The 17,670-nt window shown below is 38.8% G+C and overlaps 1 protein-coding gene across 2 annotated transcripts in view; it reads right to left on the bottom strand.

Annotated features, from left to right (window-relative positions):
* Positions 1-17,670, bottom strand: part of sdk1b (sidekick cell adhesion molecule 1b) — a 421,825-nt gene that overhangs the window by 98,196 nt on the left and 305,959 nt on the right. For both annotated transcript variants that reach the window (XM_088341980.1, XM_088341981.1), the window contains 3 exons: positions 12,971-13,111; positions 8,349-8,530; positions 4,079-4,194 (listed from right to left, as the gene is read on the bottom strand). In XM_088341980.1, the coding sequence (XP_088198106.1) occupies positions 4,079-4,194; positions 8,349-8,530; positions 12,971-13,111 (439 nt within the window). The remainder of the gene's footprint in view (positions 1-4,078; positions 4,195-8,348; positions 8,531-12,970; positions 13,112-17,670) is intronic.

The raw sequence follows: 17,670 nt of genomic DNA, 5'->3' as shown, positions 1-17,670 counted from the left end.
GACAATAAAACATGTTTTTCTCTGCCAATCAAATGATGGTTGGCTCATGTGTTTGTAAAACACACTAGAGGTAAGATCTTAAGCCCAAGCCTGAGTCCGAGCCCGACATGACCTGAATTTTCGCCCGGTTGGGGCCCAAAATGTCAATCAATATGTTTGGGTTTCGCCAGCCTTTTCTTTCTGTGACTTTTTAAAAAGAAATATCCACTCTACATTGTTTTCTTTGTCTCTCTGCCTCTTTCTCTCTTTAAGTTCCGCACTAGATTCTTAAGAGTTTACTACTGCTTTCATTTATGGCCTAATGTTCAACCCATTTAAATGACAGACAGCCTTAGATTTTTCCCATCGACTCTTAAAACAATCCGTCAATGATGGTTAATGTAACCTCTCCAGTCCCCAAAATATAAATATGTTATTGTTTATACAGACTTATTTAATTCAGATATCCTTAAAAAGACATGATTTACTATCTTTTCATATATCACCTCTCCTCCTCTCGAATACTCACAGATAAAAATAGAAAATTTGGGGTTTGCTTCGGGCTCGGTCCTGCAAATGAAGTCAATTGGTTGGGCTCAGGCCTGGGTCGGACTGGATTTTTTTACGCCCTATCTTTCCTCTACTGTAACGTCACTGCAATCGACAGCATAGAAACCACAACACACTTCAGTTAGTAACAAAGATAAGTGTTAACCATAGTTAGCAGTCTGAATGGTTATTCTCTGGCAAAATCTCCAATCGACAACTCAAATAAGAGTGCCAGTGACACCGGACACGTTCCAGTGGCCGTTTTTTTCCCAAGCGCCTCGGGGTGCCGCATTGCAGCCAGGCCTGCCATGGCAAGATAAGGGGGCTCTATTGTCGTCTATTATCGCCCGAGTACGGTTTGGGCGCACTAAAAGAGTGCTGATTTGGCACCCTGAGCATCTGATGCAAGTCCCTTCGCCTCAGATTTCCTTTTAAGAGTGCCAAAAAGGATCGTTCCTACTGTTGCTATAGTTACATGTTGATCCAGGACCCGAGACGCCAGGCAAGTTCAATTCGCCGATGAGTGCTCCTCGTACTGCGCAGTACTTAAATCACAGCGTTGCTGTTTTTAACAGGCCAGGTTCACCTTTTAAGGGCTCAAAGCCACACACTTCCTGATTACAGACTGTAAATAAGTGCACATCACTGTAAAGTCCGACACAGATGGACTCGCTTCCATGGAGCCAACATTTGACTAATGGTGAGCAATTGCCAACACGATGTAAATATAGACTTTCTCTTTTTTAAAATCATGCTCAATCTTGTGGCACATGCTGTTTTCCTTTAGAGTCTGCTCTTTTTTCCCTTCAGTGTTGGCTTTAAAAGTTCACAAGTTAGAAATGCACTCTATAATTCCATTCGTACAATTTCCACTCAATTGAAAGTCTCTGCGGATAAAACAATGACAAAAAAGTCCATTCGTTGTTTGAAGGCTTTGATGCTCACATCACTCAGCTCTGAATAAGTGTGTTTATGCTTCGGCAGGGAGGTCGGCTCAAAATTATTGGTTATAATTAGATGCCTTTTCACAGATTTCAATACTTTACTTTCAGAGTTTAACATGAACTTGTTCACTGGTATGACTCAGTTTTTGTTTAAAGGGGCAGTATGAACCGCACAACCCTAGTGAGGATAAGTGGGGCAGACAATTGTTATATTGGTGGGACAGTATGTATTATTTAGCGCAGGGAGTTACCAACCTTTTTAAGCTGTTAACCACCTTTTGCTACTTATTGGCACAAAGAGAACTCAGTTTGATATACATGTCCTAAGTAAAAACTTGGTTATTACAATGTTTTTACTATTTTATTATCAGGTTAATTGCTGGATGTCGGGTGAAAAAAAAATCATTTAACTATTGAAATCAGTTTACAAGAAAAATCACAATTACCCAATAAAGAGGTATTTTCAGAACAGATCCTCAAGCACCTGAGCAGTCCTTTGGGCAGAGGGTTCAAGACCCTTGATTTAATGCCCCCCGGTGTTGGAAAAAAAAACCCGTAATTCATTGAAAGTATATATATTGTCTTAAATAATAAACAAATATACACAAATTATCATCCAAACGGGCCTTTAAAAAACAAATCGTAGGTTGATTAATTACCATCTATTTTAGATAACAAACGCCTCGCCTGAATAGAGCGAACATAATTTTCCAACGGGTGGCATTAGTTCAGGAGGTAGAGCGCTTGTCTTGGGATCAAGAGATCGCAGGCTCGATTTCCGGCTCCTCTGTGTTAAAGGTTAGGGTTAGGGTTCGGGTTAGGGTTTATGTCGAAGTGTCCTTGGGCAAAACACTGAATCACTAATGCCCCCAATAAGCAGGTCGGCGGCTTGCATGGCCGCTATTGGTGTGTGTGAATGGGTAAGTGTGAAGCATATTGTAAAGCGCTATGGGAGGTCTTCATTGACTTGAAAAGCGCTATATAGTTGCAGACCATTTACCAACATCTTGCTGCTATGGGTGACTGAAAACCTCAAAAAGCTTGGCGAACAAAAGAGAAGGAATATGGTGCTTTTTGGTCACTTTGAGTTTCCATAGTATACATTTGTGCTTTTTAGTACTCAATTTTAGTTGCACGTCATTATGCAGTAATGTCTAGTGGTCAAATAATATCCACTGTCCCGTTAAGAACAAACTGCAGAGCAGTCTTTAGGGGACGGTGTGCATTATTTAGTGCTTGCTAGGGTTAAAAAAACCTTTACTCATTAAAGAGCAATATTGATTGAATACTAAACAAAAATACAAGAACTATCATTTAAACGTGTGTTTAAAAAAAAATCCAGGTAGATACATTTGACATAACATGAGCCACACCTAGAGGAAGATGACAAAATTGTCTACCATCTTACTGCTATAAGTAACCCCCCCAAAAAATCGGATTCTGCGCTTCCGACAGGCCGGCCTCCGCGCGTAGCGCCGGACCCGCTCAGCTTGTCGCGGCGTCGTGCGTATCGCGCCCGAAAGTACCCGCGCCGCGGGTTAGGGGCTCGCTCGCAAATAATAAGTATAAGCGGTGCAGATAATGAGATGAGATGAGATTTCTTTTTTTTTTCTTTTTGAATTGGCGTTGCTACTTCGCAGATTTTCAGTTTTTGCGGGTGGTTTTGGTCCCCATTAACCGGGTCTAAAAAATAATAATTAGAAGAAAAAAAAATTTTTTTTTTTTTTTGAAGGTTCGCCGCTACTTCGCGGATTTTCACTTATCGCGTGTGGTTTTGGTCCCCATTAACCGCGATAACCGAGGTCTTACTGTAATGTAAAAAAAAAAATCTGTTGGAATCATCTCAACTTTTCCCAGCTTTTAGCATTTCTATTTTTTCAGGTTAAGAAATGCCGTTCACTTCAAAAGAGTAGCCATTTTGCGTGTTATGCTCACTCAGAGTGCTTTCTTTTGCAAAGAATGCATAAACTACAAATCAAATTAGTATTTGGCACCCAACATTTTAAAAAAGGGCTGCTTTAGCGATCAAAGCACAAGCTCGAATACCATCTCGCCGTGTGCATAGTCATAGGTGACGCTCATATTGAACGTATATCAATCCCACATTCCAAATTGGCCAGTCCAAATTGTCCCTAGGTGTGAATGAGTGTCTCCGTTTGCCCTGCAATTGGCAACCAGTTCAGGGTGTCTCCTGCCCACTGGGTACCCTACTGAGGATAAGCGGTGCAGATGGATGGATGGATGGATGGATAGAAAGTGTAGGTCAATGCCTTTTCTATGACTACACCGAACTCCTTCCCCAATAATTTTCAGAAAAATGACACACCGTAATAGATTTGTGATGAAAATTGAAATCACCAAAGTGTTACCTTGAATTTATTTTTATTTTATTAAATGGTGATTTTCCTCTGAGTTATGAATTATGCATACATTGCCAGGATTTGCAATACTCAGTAATTGTGAGGATTTCACTGTGGTTGCCTAAAATGACTGCCTGCCTACCTGCCTCTCTCTCTCGCTCTCTTGCCCCCACCTCCCTCCAAACCCATGTGATACAATGGCAACATTGGAAAGTTTGAAAAATAGTAAATATATTGTATTTTTACCTTATATCCCTGGTTGATGCCGTTGATGAACTGCTGAGGAGGCGGGTTCCATGTGAAGCGTATGGTGGTGGAGTTGATAGCAACCAATTCCACTTCCTGTGGAGGAGCTGTGGGAACTATACAAACAAACAAACATACGCTGTATTTAGCTTGAATGATTAGCTTACAAGACGGAAAATGCAGTGGTATATAAGAGGAAGAACGCACCCTAGAAACTAAGTATATTAAACAGTTTGTAGATGAGAAATTGGTTCTGAATTGGGATATATGAGAACTTTTCCACTTATGCAGCCATTAGTGACTGACTTGCAAATGGCACGACCTCTCATTAAGTACCCAATTTTAATTTTGCATTCATGTATTTTACATAGCGTTGTCCTGCCAATGATAAATTTGGAGTCATGGAAATTTCAGCACAGCTAAAGAGACCAGAGAGTGTCACAAATGAAGTCCATTCTCAAAAAATTGTTCGTATTTTAACCGATTTTGATATCTAGGACATAATACACAATGGTGTGCACTGCTTCCACATTGAAGGAGTAGGAAATCATGCAAACCAAATTCATGTGTCTCGTAATACTTTTGCACTTTCCAAACATCAAAAATAATTTTTGAGAACCTTTGGGAAAAATTGTGATATCTATTTTACCGTGACATAACTTATTAAACACATGTTTTAATCTGATTCAACAAAAAAAATACAGTAATTTTATTATAATCTTGTTCTTCTCAATATGGCATTTTTATGGTCGATTACTATATGACTGTGTTTATAGTGATCACTTAGATGTTTTTTACTTATTTAGGGTACAGTTGGATTGGTTTTCAGTTATTTCATATTGGAAAAATGCACTCAAGATACGAGAAAATCTAGAGACGAGCATGATCGGGGAACAAATTAATCATGTATGTAGATGTATTACACTATGTACCTGTACGATATAATTGACAATAGAAACTATGTATTACTTACTGTTGAGATAAAACCATTTCTAGGAGTTGGTAAATTTTGTAGTAAAAACACTTTTTAAAAATAAATGATCAATTTTAACTATGATGGTGATTAGTTCGCTAATCTATTCTTTTTAATGATTGATTTATTATTAATTCGGTTGATTGAATAAAGTGTAAGATATTTTTAAAGCCTTGCACACTTCCACAGTGACTTATCAGCAGCCCATACTGTAAATCTATTTTGTATTTGTTTTCAAAATATTAGTATTACCAAGGGTCTGTGCAAGTCAGGATTGAGCCCCTACCTCCACCACAGGCAATCAGAAAGAAATTGTTTGGTGTCTCGTATTATTTCAAAATACAAACATCTTCTGCCCATCAAGACACAAAGCGAAAAGCCAAACAAAAAATGGTAATTATATGCAAAGTGCTCGGTAAACTTTTGAGATCAAAACAGGAAAGTGTTTTGAGCAGACGGTGATTAAGTGGAGGCGCCTAGGGACATACCATTTAAATGCCAGCTCATTTTTAAGACTTATTATCAGTTTAATTTGAAAGTGCGGGTGCAAAAGGGGATACTCGCATGGCTAACATGCCATAAGGAGAAAGAGTCCGTCTTACATGGACCCGACTGAGCGGTCATACGAAAGACGTGTGTGAAAAACGTCACGGTGATTATGCAGTAAGAGGTTTACGGCGATACATGGGAATGCCCTTTATATGGTTTGAGGGAGCGCCAGTGAAGAAGAGACTGGAGGGGCCGAGCGGGAGGGAGACAGAGATTAATTGATGCTAAAGATGCTCTCTTCCCCCTGCCATGCTGAGTGCACTCGTGGGGCCCGGCTTCTTAACCCCGGCAGCTCGCGGCCCCAGATAAAAGACTAAAGTCTGTCCTCTGGGGAAATCTGACTATGCAGGCATGCCGGAGTGCTGTGGAGAAGGGCGGCAGAAGAAGAAGCGGCGGCGGGAGAGAAATACGATTAAAACACCAGCCGAACTTCACCTAAGACGGAACGTGACTCATCCGCCCACTTCCACACCCTCCGGATCACGTTAATGAGCTACACTTCGGAGTCGATAAAGCTGTCCGCCGCGCTGGCCGATGACGAGCGGGTTTAATTACAAAACACTTCAAATGAAAAACAACAAATTGAAAAACTTCCTAATACTTAAGTGGCTCTGTCCTTAACAACGTGGAGCGAAGAGCATCCCTATCGGGAATTAAAACCATCAAGCACAATCATGGCTGAGCTCCCGCGGAGGGAAACTGAACAGCCGTGAAGACAATTTTCGCGATGTGAGTTCGTTGAATCATAGATAGGCATTGCCCATCATTTATTTTATGTAGAGCTTTATTTTTGGCAGGTGAAGTGATACACGCTGCACTGATAGAAGCAACTAGTGATTGTTTTCAAGTCCATACAGGCATCAGGTAAAGATAAGAGATTCTTGGACCAATTATACTTAAACTATTTCATATTTTATTTGTGTTGTGTGTTAATGCAAAATCCATAACAGCCTTGTAATTCCAGGAGGGGGATTACTTCATGTGCAGGCCCTTCTCAAGGTTGAGTTTTTTCTTGCCCTCGTCTAGGTTTTAGATCAAGGCATGGTGTAGTAATAGTCTGTAGTTTGCAATAGTCTGTGGTCTGTGCAGCCCTTTGTGACTCCTTGCTATTAAGGCTATACAAATAAACATGACTTGACTTGGACATCGCGTAAGTCTGTCCAAACAGTTACTAGCACTGGTGTTGACAATTTTGCAAGTGTTTACCATATTTCTGGACAATAAATATCATGAATAGGTTTGAAATAACTTGCAATAGAGTACAAGTAGCAATTTTACAGCTTTTGCAACATCATGGCTAAATTGTTGAAAAAAATAGTAGTCCTTCAGTGCAGAAAAAGTAGAAACTTATTTTTAGTGCAGAAGACGTAAATAAAGACAGCAGAGGTTTTCAGTACAGAAGGTTAGGGTAGGAATCAGAATATACGTTTTTGGTGTAGAAGAAGACAACACTAGTTTTGGACGAGAAGGATGCTATTTCTTTGGGTATGTGTACACGATGTTTATTTTTTAATGTAAAAGACAAAATGGTGCAAAGTTTCTGCATAGGAGAAGACATTGCTAATTTTTGGCACGAATGAATAATATTTGGTAAAGAAGAAGCTAGATGTCAGCAGGGAAGAACAAATATAATAGTGTAAGCTAGAGCAGTGGACGGTAACCACCGGGCCGCAGACTGGTACCAGGCCGTGGGTCCTTTTGATACCGCGTCACATAGAAAGAAAGAAATAGTTGCCCTTGTTCTTTAATCAAACACTATTTATTTCTGTATACAGGATTTGTATAGTTTTAAGGTTGTAAGTTAACGGTTATAACGGTTGCTCAGTTGACACCTACCGCCGACAACATTTGCAATGGAAACAAACCTGCCGCAACGGTGTAATGCAGCATCATAGGAATGAGTTTAGCCAAGAGATTGATTTGCAACTATTGATCAAGCAGGTGCCCCTTAAAGATTAAAAAAAGAAGCGAAAACATGGCTCTGTGGGTAAAAATAGTGTGATGCAGGGATAAAATCTAACAACTTTACCTGTGATCCACGCCACTCTCACTTCGGCTTTCCGGGTTCGATTCTCGTTACAACGGTGCATTCGCAATGATCGCATCAAGGTTTTAGGGCTCGGACCTTAGCTTGGCCTTTTGGCTGAGAGTAAGTGTCCCGGCTCCTAGGCTTTGTAGCGTATTATGAACTGACCGATAACGGATAATGGATAATGAATAACGAAGATAGAACAATAACCCTTAAAAACCCCAAAACCCCCACATCTGATGTTGAGCAAATGCTACAATTTACCGTAATGGAGCATTATGGGAATGAGTTCAGTCCAAACAATGTTGTAAGAGTTAGGAACAAAACATGCACTTTCAAGATAAAAAAATGTAAGAGAATGTGGTACCATGAGGTTAAAAATAGTATGGTGATGAGATAAAATAGAACGCCTTTTCCCATGTATTTTAGATTGCTAGTGCTTTAGTGATAATGAAGTGGATTAAGCCTTATTATTATTGTTGAGATTGTTATTGTAATCATTACTAATATTATTAGTAGGTTGGGCTAGTTTTCATTGTAAAAAAACAAAGAAGAGCAAAGAAGAATAAGCAAATAACCGCATAAATGAAATCTGAGCGTAATGAGATCAATGTATATATATATATATATATATATATATATATATATATATATACACACAAAGCTTATTTAAAAACAACACATTCTTATGCTTAATATTTTTCTGTGTGTGTACTGACCTCCTTGCAGTGTGTATTCAGTAACAGGACTGCTGTAGACACCCAGCCCAGCACCAGTGTAGGCGGCCACTTGGATCTGGTACTGAGTCCAAATAATAAGCTCCTTCAGTAAACAGTAGTTGGTCTCTGGACTGCTGATGTTCTTCTCCTGATAGTCACCAGGTAGCCCCGCTAGACGGTACCTTCGTAATCCGGGAGATACATTATGACATCATTATTGTGGGCATCGACACAGTAAATTTACCAGAGTTAAATATGCATTGTTAAAGTGTTTTAATTCCCATGGTGTTCGTCCAACAATAGACTGAGTGAAATGGAAGAAAATAAGTTATTCACATAGGTTTTACACTGTAACACTAAGTCTGGGGTAAAATACCTTACCAGTACCTTAGCAGACTCTTTAAGGTGTACAAAATACCTGACTTTTAAAAGTGAAGAAAATGTTTTACTCTAGAAAACTTTCTTCTTGGTTCAACTGTGATTTTACAAATGATTAAAAATGTTCATTTACTCAAAATAAATTTGTCATGAGCCATGCTTAATTTTTGTGTTTTTGTATCATTCAACGCTCGTAAGAACAAGTTAAAAAATAGTAAATAGGATTTACACTGCAGCTGTTAACTCTCCATTGTTTAATTGTAACCACACCAATTGTCACGGTTGCCATGGCACCTAATTGGCCCCGCCCATGTAGCGCCAGCTGCAGCTCGTTGACAGATTGGCTTTCCGTCTATTTAAGCTCAATGCTCTCACTCTTCCTTTGTCAGTCTGTCAACAAACCTCTGCCCCGCAAGACGTGGGTTCTGACTTGGTCCTGTTTCCTGTTGGTATTTCCTGTCCGGTATTGTTGCTTTTTTTTTGTCCTGTTTATTATTCCCTCCAGTTATCGTTTCCGTCTAGTTTGTCCTGTTTAATTTTGATATCCTGTTTCAATATCAATCCTGTCTGTCCTGTCCTGTCCGGTATCAACCCCATCCCTCCAATATCTGCTCGGGCAATTGGTATCGATGTTGTCGGTGTTCCTGTCTTTCCACGCCAGACCGCTGCCTAACGTGCATGACTCCCCATTTCCCGTAAAATAAAAGCTTGTGTGCGAAATGTCACACATTTCGGTCCTGATCCTGTTCCGGTTCATGCCACCAATGGTGTGACTTTTGACCCAGTATAAAACTAGACAAACACTCCTTAGTGTCGTGTAGTGTAAAACATTATTCTTACCAGAGTAAAATTAACTCTACATTCAGTGAACATTTTTGCTCAGGCGAAAGGGTTATATACTCATTAGGGTAGTGTTAAATGTATTCTAGTGGTGTTAAATTAACACCGGTCATTTTATTGTGTACAGTTTTTAAGAAAAGCTTTGGGCACACAATTCTTCCTCCAGTTTTTTTTGCTAGCGCTTACTGCTACTGCTACTGTCGGGAGAAAAAATATAATATAAAAACCAAAGAAGTGCTAATCTATATGTCTTTGTCAAAAGTGTAACGAGAGTCAGAGCGTCTGAATGACGTGCTATGTGTCTTCTGGAGCAGGGCGCTTGCACAAATGAACACTGTTGCATTTGGTGAAGGCGCCACTGGAGGCTGACAAGATGTTTCTTTCGACAGGCCGAGGGAAAAAAGAAACAGTAGCGATGCTCGAGTGCAAGCTTAACAGAGGAGAGGCGAGAGTGAAAAAGGGGAACAAGGGACTGAGGAAAGGCTAGATAAATACAAAGAAAGAAGGGGTTGGCATACCACCCCTCACCCCCAGAGTTTATGATTACAATAGAGTGGGAGCAGATTACACGGTGAATGAGGATTAAAAAATAGGCGCTGCAATTATATGCAAATGAGCAGGAGGCAGGAGGCTATTTTGATTGCAGTGTGACACAAGCAACAGAAAGAGGTACACGAAGAAACATAAATAAAGAAAAAAATATGGAAGGTATAGCCACTGCATTTAAGGAGACTTAGTTAGTAACATTCAAATAGTAACCAATACATTGTAGTTGATGTGAATTGTTTAATTATTAAAATAGGTCCCTGAGTATGTTGTTTCCATAACATGAGTTTCCCAGCTATATTCAGTTTATTATTTAATGATCACATCAATAATTTGATAATCACATTTTTCATTTAATTGTCGTAAATGCATATCATATTTATCCATATATTTTAATGAATTATTTACTTCCTGAATGTATTCTTTCATATCAGTGTACTTTCACAGGAATGGACTTATTATACAACCTTGAAGATTCAGCAATGTGCAGTACTAATCTTGTAGAGGGAGTTTTTGTTTCTGTTTTGTTTTGTAATGTGAAGTCTGAATTCTGAGTGTCTGTAATGCTGCACGTACAACATTTTCACTGTAAGAGAGGGGCCAAAACATTTTTGCATGCCTCTTGGTGGGAGAAAGAGTCTCTATCAATTGTTCCTGGGTCCTGAGTGCACTCTGATTTTATATTTATTTAGAAACTTTCACAACTGAATTGCTTCTCTCCAGCTCTATTTTTCCAAAGTCTTAACATGCAGTGAGACATCAGACTGTCCTTTTCGCCTTCAGGACCCCAAAAAAGAAAGCGGTAAAGAACTTGTTCAAACAAATTGCAAACCTTTTGGGTAACAGGTGTAAAAGTGCTTGAGCTTGCAATTTGTTTCATGTTGACAATCCACACATCAGTATTTGGAAAAATGAATACAGAGAGCAGAGATTCTTTATCACATAAATTTATTTTTATTTATTATATTTTATATAACAGGGTAGGGTAACGTATGCTGTTGTAAGAAAAAAAGTTTACACATTTCCTTTCATGTGTATTTTTTCCATAGTCTCAGATATTTTCACCCTCTGTACTTTTTGTACTACTATGTTCTGTGTTTTGGTGTGACACCATAAATGTAAACAGAGATGCGATTTTTGAGGATTTGTTCACAGAAAATCAATCGAATAGTGTACAGGGAAAGAACAAGGTTCCCAAGGATTTTCCGAATTCACATGCATAGGTCTGACCGTGTATCCGTGCCACATTGCAAAAATTAGCAAACACGGCTCTAGAAATGTGAAAATGAACTACATGTATGGAATCCCGGGTAGAAAACTTTACTATTCCTTGCCCATTCTTTCAACTGCAAATTTGAAATAATTTGTCTTTCCATGCCATGAATAGAAGAATACCGACCGGACTACAGCGTGCAACTGATTTAAAGTCGCATGCTCAAATATAAAAATAAACTCGATTTTGCAAGCCACACGAGACTTTAAGCCACAGACTTAAACAACCATAAAGATGAATTAATTCATGTCCATTTCTTACATTCTAGCCCTAGTACACACCTGGCGCCACCCACGTGTGGAACTTGGCGTTGGCGCCTTTGGATGCCTTTAATGTCCATCCCATACCAGTCTGATGCTTTGTCCAGGCAATTGAACAAATCTCAGTTCCCGTTCTTCTCCTGCCTGTCCGTCAATCTCGTCAGCAAGACAAAAGCAACTAATTGCTGGATTACAGTGGTATTGGTGAATTGTTGAATTCAATTGGTTGAAAGTATTGAATCCATCTCTCCAACTATATATAATTTCTTTATCAAATAGGCTCTTAAGGAGACACATATCTTGGAGAGGCACATTTCCATTATTGGCAGGTTTATTCATACATATATGTGTGATATTATTTCATCATTTCCTCTTGAGCTAGGCTGAGCTGTGCCGTATCAAATTAGATCACAATCCCATTTGAACAGAACAGTTCCTGGTTATACCGTAGTCTTGAAATGTGTCGCCCCGCATGCATCGTCTTTTATTGGATGCACACAACTATAACACACGCATAATATGGAGACATATGTGATATAGAATCCACATACAGCCATTTTATTATGGTTGTGTGGCATTAAGCGCATATCTATTTGACTCATAGCTACTGTTGACAGACGCGGGGGGCTCATTATGCAGATTACTAATACGTGTTATCATCCTGCAATTGTGCAGTGAACAATGGAAACATGTGGCCATTTCTTGGGAAAATGAGGCAATGATAATATTTATTATTTAAAAAAAACACATTTCGCCATTTCTGTATTTTGGAGGCAAACACATGTGTATTGCATGCATGTTATCATGAATAATGCATTTGCATAGGCTCAGTAGAAGTATTTTACAGTGCCTAATGCTCTTTAGTGATAGGTTTTCCATAAACTGAGTTTTTAAAAAGGTATCCTGTAAAGCACCTTTATAATTTACTTTGACAACAGAAGTTGCCATCTGGGTACAAATAAAGGGTGAAAGTTAACTTGTTTACTGTTTTCCCAAAACAAACAAGGGATCCATTCCTCATTCTTCTGTAGTCCTTAAGACCAGAGCAATTTGTTCCAGAGTGCAGAAAAAAATTCCATAGAGAGGACAATAGCTTTTCAAAGTGCACCAGACGTCCATTTATCTTTTAACAAAGTTTATCTCCATTAGTGTCCAAAGATGACTGAGCAAAAAAGATAACAGGGACAAACTCTTACAATTAAACTCTTAAATTGCACAGGTATGAGCAATTTACAGAGCCTAATTTAAGGACATGTGTTTGTATTTTAAAGGGGTCTATTAAAGGAAGAGAAAGAATGTGTATGATGTATCTGTGGCCTTTGTACCTGAGCATATATCCTCTGAGGACTCCATTGAGCTGTAGTTCTGGAGGAGGCTGCCATTGGACCATGATGGACTGGTTCGTTCGCCCGCTTGCCACAATGTTCTTTGGGGGGGCGCTAGGTGCCTCTTCCCTCAGCATCAACCTTAAACATCATGAAAACAGATGGAGAGAGCAAAGTTTGTATGAATTCGAGACCCAATAAAAAGTAGTATGGTTATTGTTGTATTTTTTATAAAAAATAACATAGTAACTGTACAAGAATGCTCTTTTCTTCCTCAGCCTTTTTGTTTGATTCCATGTTAGGACATAAACATAAAGGCTAGAGAAGGATGAGCAGTTCTATCAAAGTTTATTTTTAAAGAATATTCTGTGCAAAATTTAGCTACAGACAATGGCTGTAGGAATTCACAAACGAAAAAAGAAAAAAGTGCTGTCCATAAACTGATTATGCATTCATAACAATGGGATCCCACAGGTGAATAGAGCACTGTTCTACTGACAAATAGCCCCGTCACACTTGGGGGTAATTTTCTCAAGCCGTGCAAATTTGCCTGAGGAAATCAAATGTTCTTTGTTAACAATGACAGGAAACTGGTTAAAAATTCTCTTCTGGCCCAAAACAGTATTGTATTAAATTTCACCCCAAAAATTATGCTGAAAGCTAGTATTGTCATTTCTTGTATGGAAAGCTAGTCAGCTTTATATTTTTAAACCAAACATCCAATATCTAGTATTTCCTAGGAAACAAAAGTGTTGTATTTTTTTTTTCAACCGAAATATACTGTCATTTCTTCTGAGTCAAAAACTAGTGTCATCGTCTTTGCCCAAAAAACACAGTTTATAGTTTTAAAGTCCTAAACAAATGTTTTATAAACTTTAGCTTAATTGCCACATTTGAGCCAGAGGGTAGATTGCATGTGAAAAGAGTAACAATTAAAGACAGAAGGTAACACATTCAAGTACCACGTTGGCGAGATCACTACAACTCATTTTATCCCTCAGCAATTACTGTACATATCATTCGGCATTTTGTTGCTCATTTTCCCCATTCCTCATTATTACTGTTATTGTCTGGCCAGGTCGTGCAATTCATTTGTTTTCCTTGTCTTGCAGTCTTGTTCATTCCTTTCAAACAATCACTGCTGCAGCCTGTGATGATAGAAGTGCTTAAGCCATAATCCCAGGAGACCTTTGGCACGGACACGGGCTCTTTACGACCGCCAACTGCTGATTGCCTTGCATCTTTCGATAGTCCCGTGGCAGACGATAAAAGAGCATTTAGGGGATAGCCGTTACGAATTGAGATGAACGCGGTGACGGGATGACTTTCTCGTACTTTTTTGCTCATTATTTATGATTGATTTTTTTTCATGTACAGAATTACTATACTGATATATATATATATATATATATATATATATATATATATATATATATATATATATATATATAAACAAACAGATTAACTGTACAAGAAAGCTATTTTCTTCCTTACCCTGTTTGTTTGATTCCAGGTTAGGACATCAACATGGAAGCTAGAAATTATATAATATATATAATATATATATATGTATGAAAACCTCAAAAACATAAATTCAGCAGATTGCATGGAGTACATGTCCATTATTTTGACTGTTTACATTGGCGAAATCGGCAAATGTTATTGCTGTTTATGTTACTCACACCTTTTAGGGTGGATCTGCTTTTTGTAATCCAGGAGATTTAACACAAAAAAGATAGGGCTCAGGGGAGCGCTTTTAGAACATATTTGGCATTTGGCATTTTGAGGTTTTTTTTTTTTATTCCAGTACTGTCCCGTTCTTCTTGCATGTTCAAAATTGATGTGTTATCTCCTTATTTTGAGTTACTACTAAACTATAAAGTTATCTTTCAGTGTACTTCTAATTCGGGGTTTGTCTGTTATGTTTGAATAAATTCCACTTGATTTCCAATGTAAAATGTGATGTGTGCAAACGTGTTTTATATTTCTTCATGTGTATTATTTTGCAACTTTTGAATAATGTACAAAGGTAATTTAACTGCTTTCTTACCTAAGAAAGGCTGGGAAAGCTACCAGCTCACCAGACATGGATAAGAGGCATGGAAATTGGACGGGTGGGTGTTTAATTCCTAATCGAAAACCGTCAACAAATTGGAGGTCAGCTGGATTCTGTTGCGAGGTAAACGGACCGGCGCTCGCGCACTTTGTCCACTGCTGCTTTTCAGCTTTTTAATATCCTGCCCTGATTTCCTCTTCCAGTAAACTGTCGTTTTTTTCCCTTCTTACTTCCTTTGAAATGCGGTCGACTCAAGCGTTTCATTCCAAAGTCGATACGCAATGTGGATTCGACGCGAAGCAAGTGTGTGGGCATTAAAGAGTGGAGGATGACACAGATAGAAACTTCTGCTAATTCCTGCATGGTGGATAATTACACACATACATATACACACACACATACACACAAAGATAAAATGTTCATCTCCAGAAATCCATCCTCTTTTCCTTAATAGCAGGGGATAGATAAAGTTAGGAGCTGGAGTTGTTGTTTTGGAACAGTTTGCTATATTTGTGTGGCGCTTTCGAGTCGGCTGGGGCTTTGCGACTCGTGTTTGTGCGAAGTGAACAGCCCCGTGTTGAACCCGCTTGATGTGAAATATTTATCCAACGGTTTCGGGTGGGAAGGTAGACAATTCACAAGGTGTTTTTCATTTTAGGGTGCAAAAGCTTGTGAGCGGGTGTAGAGATGGGGCGGCAGGGAAATGTTTATTTTCGATTTTGGTTCTGAACGCGACAGGATAATCATATAGCGCGTTTTTATATTGAAAAAGTCGACCTGTCAAGAAAGAGAAGCGTAATTGTGTTTGTGGTGTCATTGTTAAATCTTTTGCTCAAATTTTTGTCTGTCCAAATTGTGTTTTGAGTAGAGCTGCCGATGTTAAAGTTTTAAAGCTTTAATCTGGAATTAAAGGTTTAAAGCTGCTTCAACTGTCAGAACCCGAACGGACGGAGAGACCAGATGCGTAACGTTTTCACACAATCTTTATTTTTTACGGGAATGGGGCAGTCATGCACGAGAACACAAACGCCATGGATGTGGTGATCGCTAGGCAGAAGAAGTGAGACAGAGAAGTCAGATGCAGACAAGATCGAGGACGGACAGAAAAGATGAAATCGATACACGGGTAGATACCTGACGGGACAGACGGGATCGATACAGACACTGGAGCAAGATACCGGACAGGAGGAGACAGACGAGATCGATATCGGATACTGAATACATGAGCAGGATACCGTACAGAGTCAAAACACAATTCTTGCAAGTGCAGAGGTTTGTTGACGGACTGAAAAGGAGTGAATGAGAGCACTTAGTGTAAATAGGAGGGAATACAATCAGACAACGAGCTGCAGCTGGCGGCAAACGGGCGGGGCCAAGTGAGGGCAATGGGCTGCCGTGGCATCAACCTTGCCAGCTCTAACACAGTTATAGTTTGAAAAGTTTGTTAACTTCTAAAATACAGTTGGAAAGCTATGGTAACTTTTGATTTGAAGGAGATTAAACACAAAAAAAGAGTTAGAGCTTTAACTTTTGACCGCACAATCCATGTTTTCAGCCATTGTCTTCCTTGTGGTCATTTTCATCAGAGCCTTGTCTTGCTGTCAAATGCAGTGATTTTTTTCCCAGTTTGGAAATGTTCTTTTGGAAACGTTTCACTGTAAATGACATATATTTACATCTGTTTCTTTTGTAAAGGGAATGATTTATGTGTCGTTGTTCATATATTAGTTTAAAGGGACAGTGTGTAGTATTCAGCAACTGATAGTGGTATAAAAAAAATACCTTTGATCATTGAAAAATACAAAATCGGCTTAAATGATGAACAAAGATATACATACTATAATATCATTGAAATGTGAATCTTTCGAAATACACTCAGGTGAAGAAATTTGGTGGAGTCTAAACTAGAGGGAGCTGACATAATTTCGCTGCAATCTTGCTACTAAAGGAAACACCAAAAAACAAGACTGTCGCGAAAGGTTGGGCAAAAAAAAAGACATTTGAATTCACTTTACAAAATAGCCTCACCTTGAGGGAGCTGCCTTAAAAGTCAGCCATCTTGCTGCTACGGGTACCCAAAAAACTCACAAAAGGCTGGGCACAAGATAGCGACATTTAGAGGGCAAATAATACACAAAGTCCCTTTCAATAATTCTAAACTTTTTTGTTTCATCACTTTCTTGTAGTATTAAGCATGATTTTTTAGATGTGCCAATGTGCTTATCTGATTTTCTTTTTAAATAGTGACGCATGATTGTGACATATATTGGCAACAGCAGTCTTGTTTTAATATCCCCAACCGTTTTTATTTCCCTAAAATTCCCAAAAGGTTAAAGTGAGGAAAAAAGCTCATTAGTGGAACTCCCAATGTAAGTGTACAGTAATATTTACCTGAAGAAGATAATTACATGCACACAGTATTTAAAAAAAACATAGTTAACCTAGCCCAATACTACTCAACAATTGCAAAAAGGCACCAATGTGCTAATTATTAGTCTTAAAGGTGGGGTGCATCATTTGAAGTGTCCAAAAAAAAAAATAAAGTTAAATAGTTTATCGATTAAGTATGTGTTTACAATGCCCAACTGAGTTCAAAGAGCCATTATGTTTTATTTTTCAACACGTTTATCTGCTTTATCTTACT

This window comes from Urocampus carinirostris, chromosome 8, assembly GCF_059441175.1.
Source record: "Urocampus carinirostris isolate Australia breed hairy pipefish chromosome 8, RoL_Ucar_1.0, whole genome shotgun sequence".
Taxonomy (NCBI): Eukaryota; Metazoa; Chordata; class Actinopteri; order Syngnathiformes; family Syngnathidae; genus Urocampus; species Urocampus carinirostris.
Note: the sequence above shows the minus strand (reverse complement) of the source record. Positions and strands in the feature narration are given on the sequence as shown.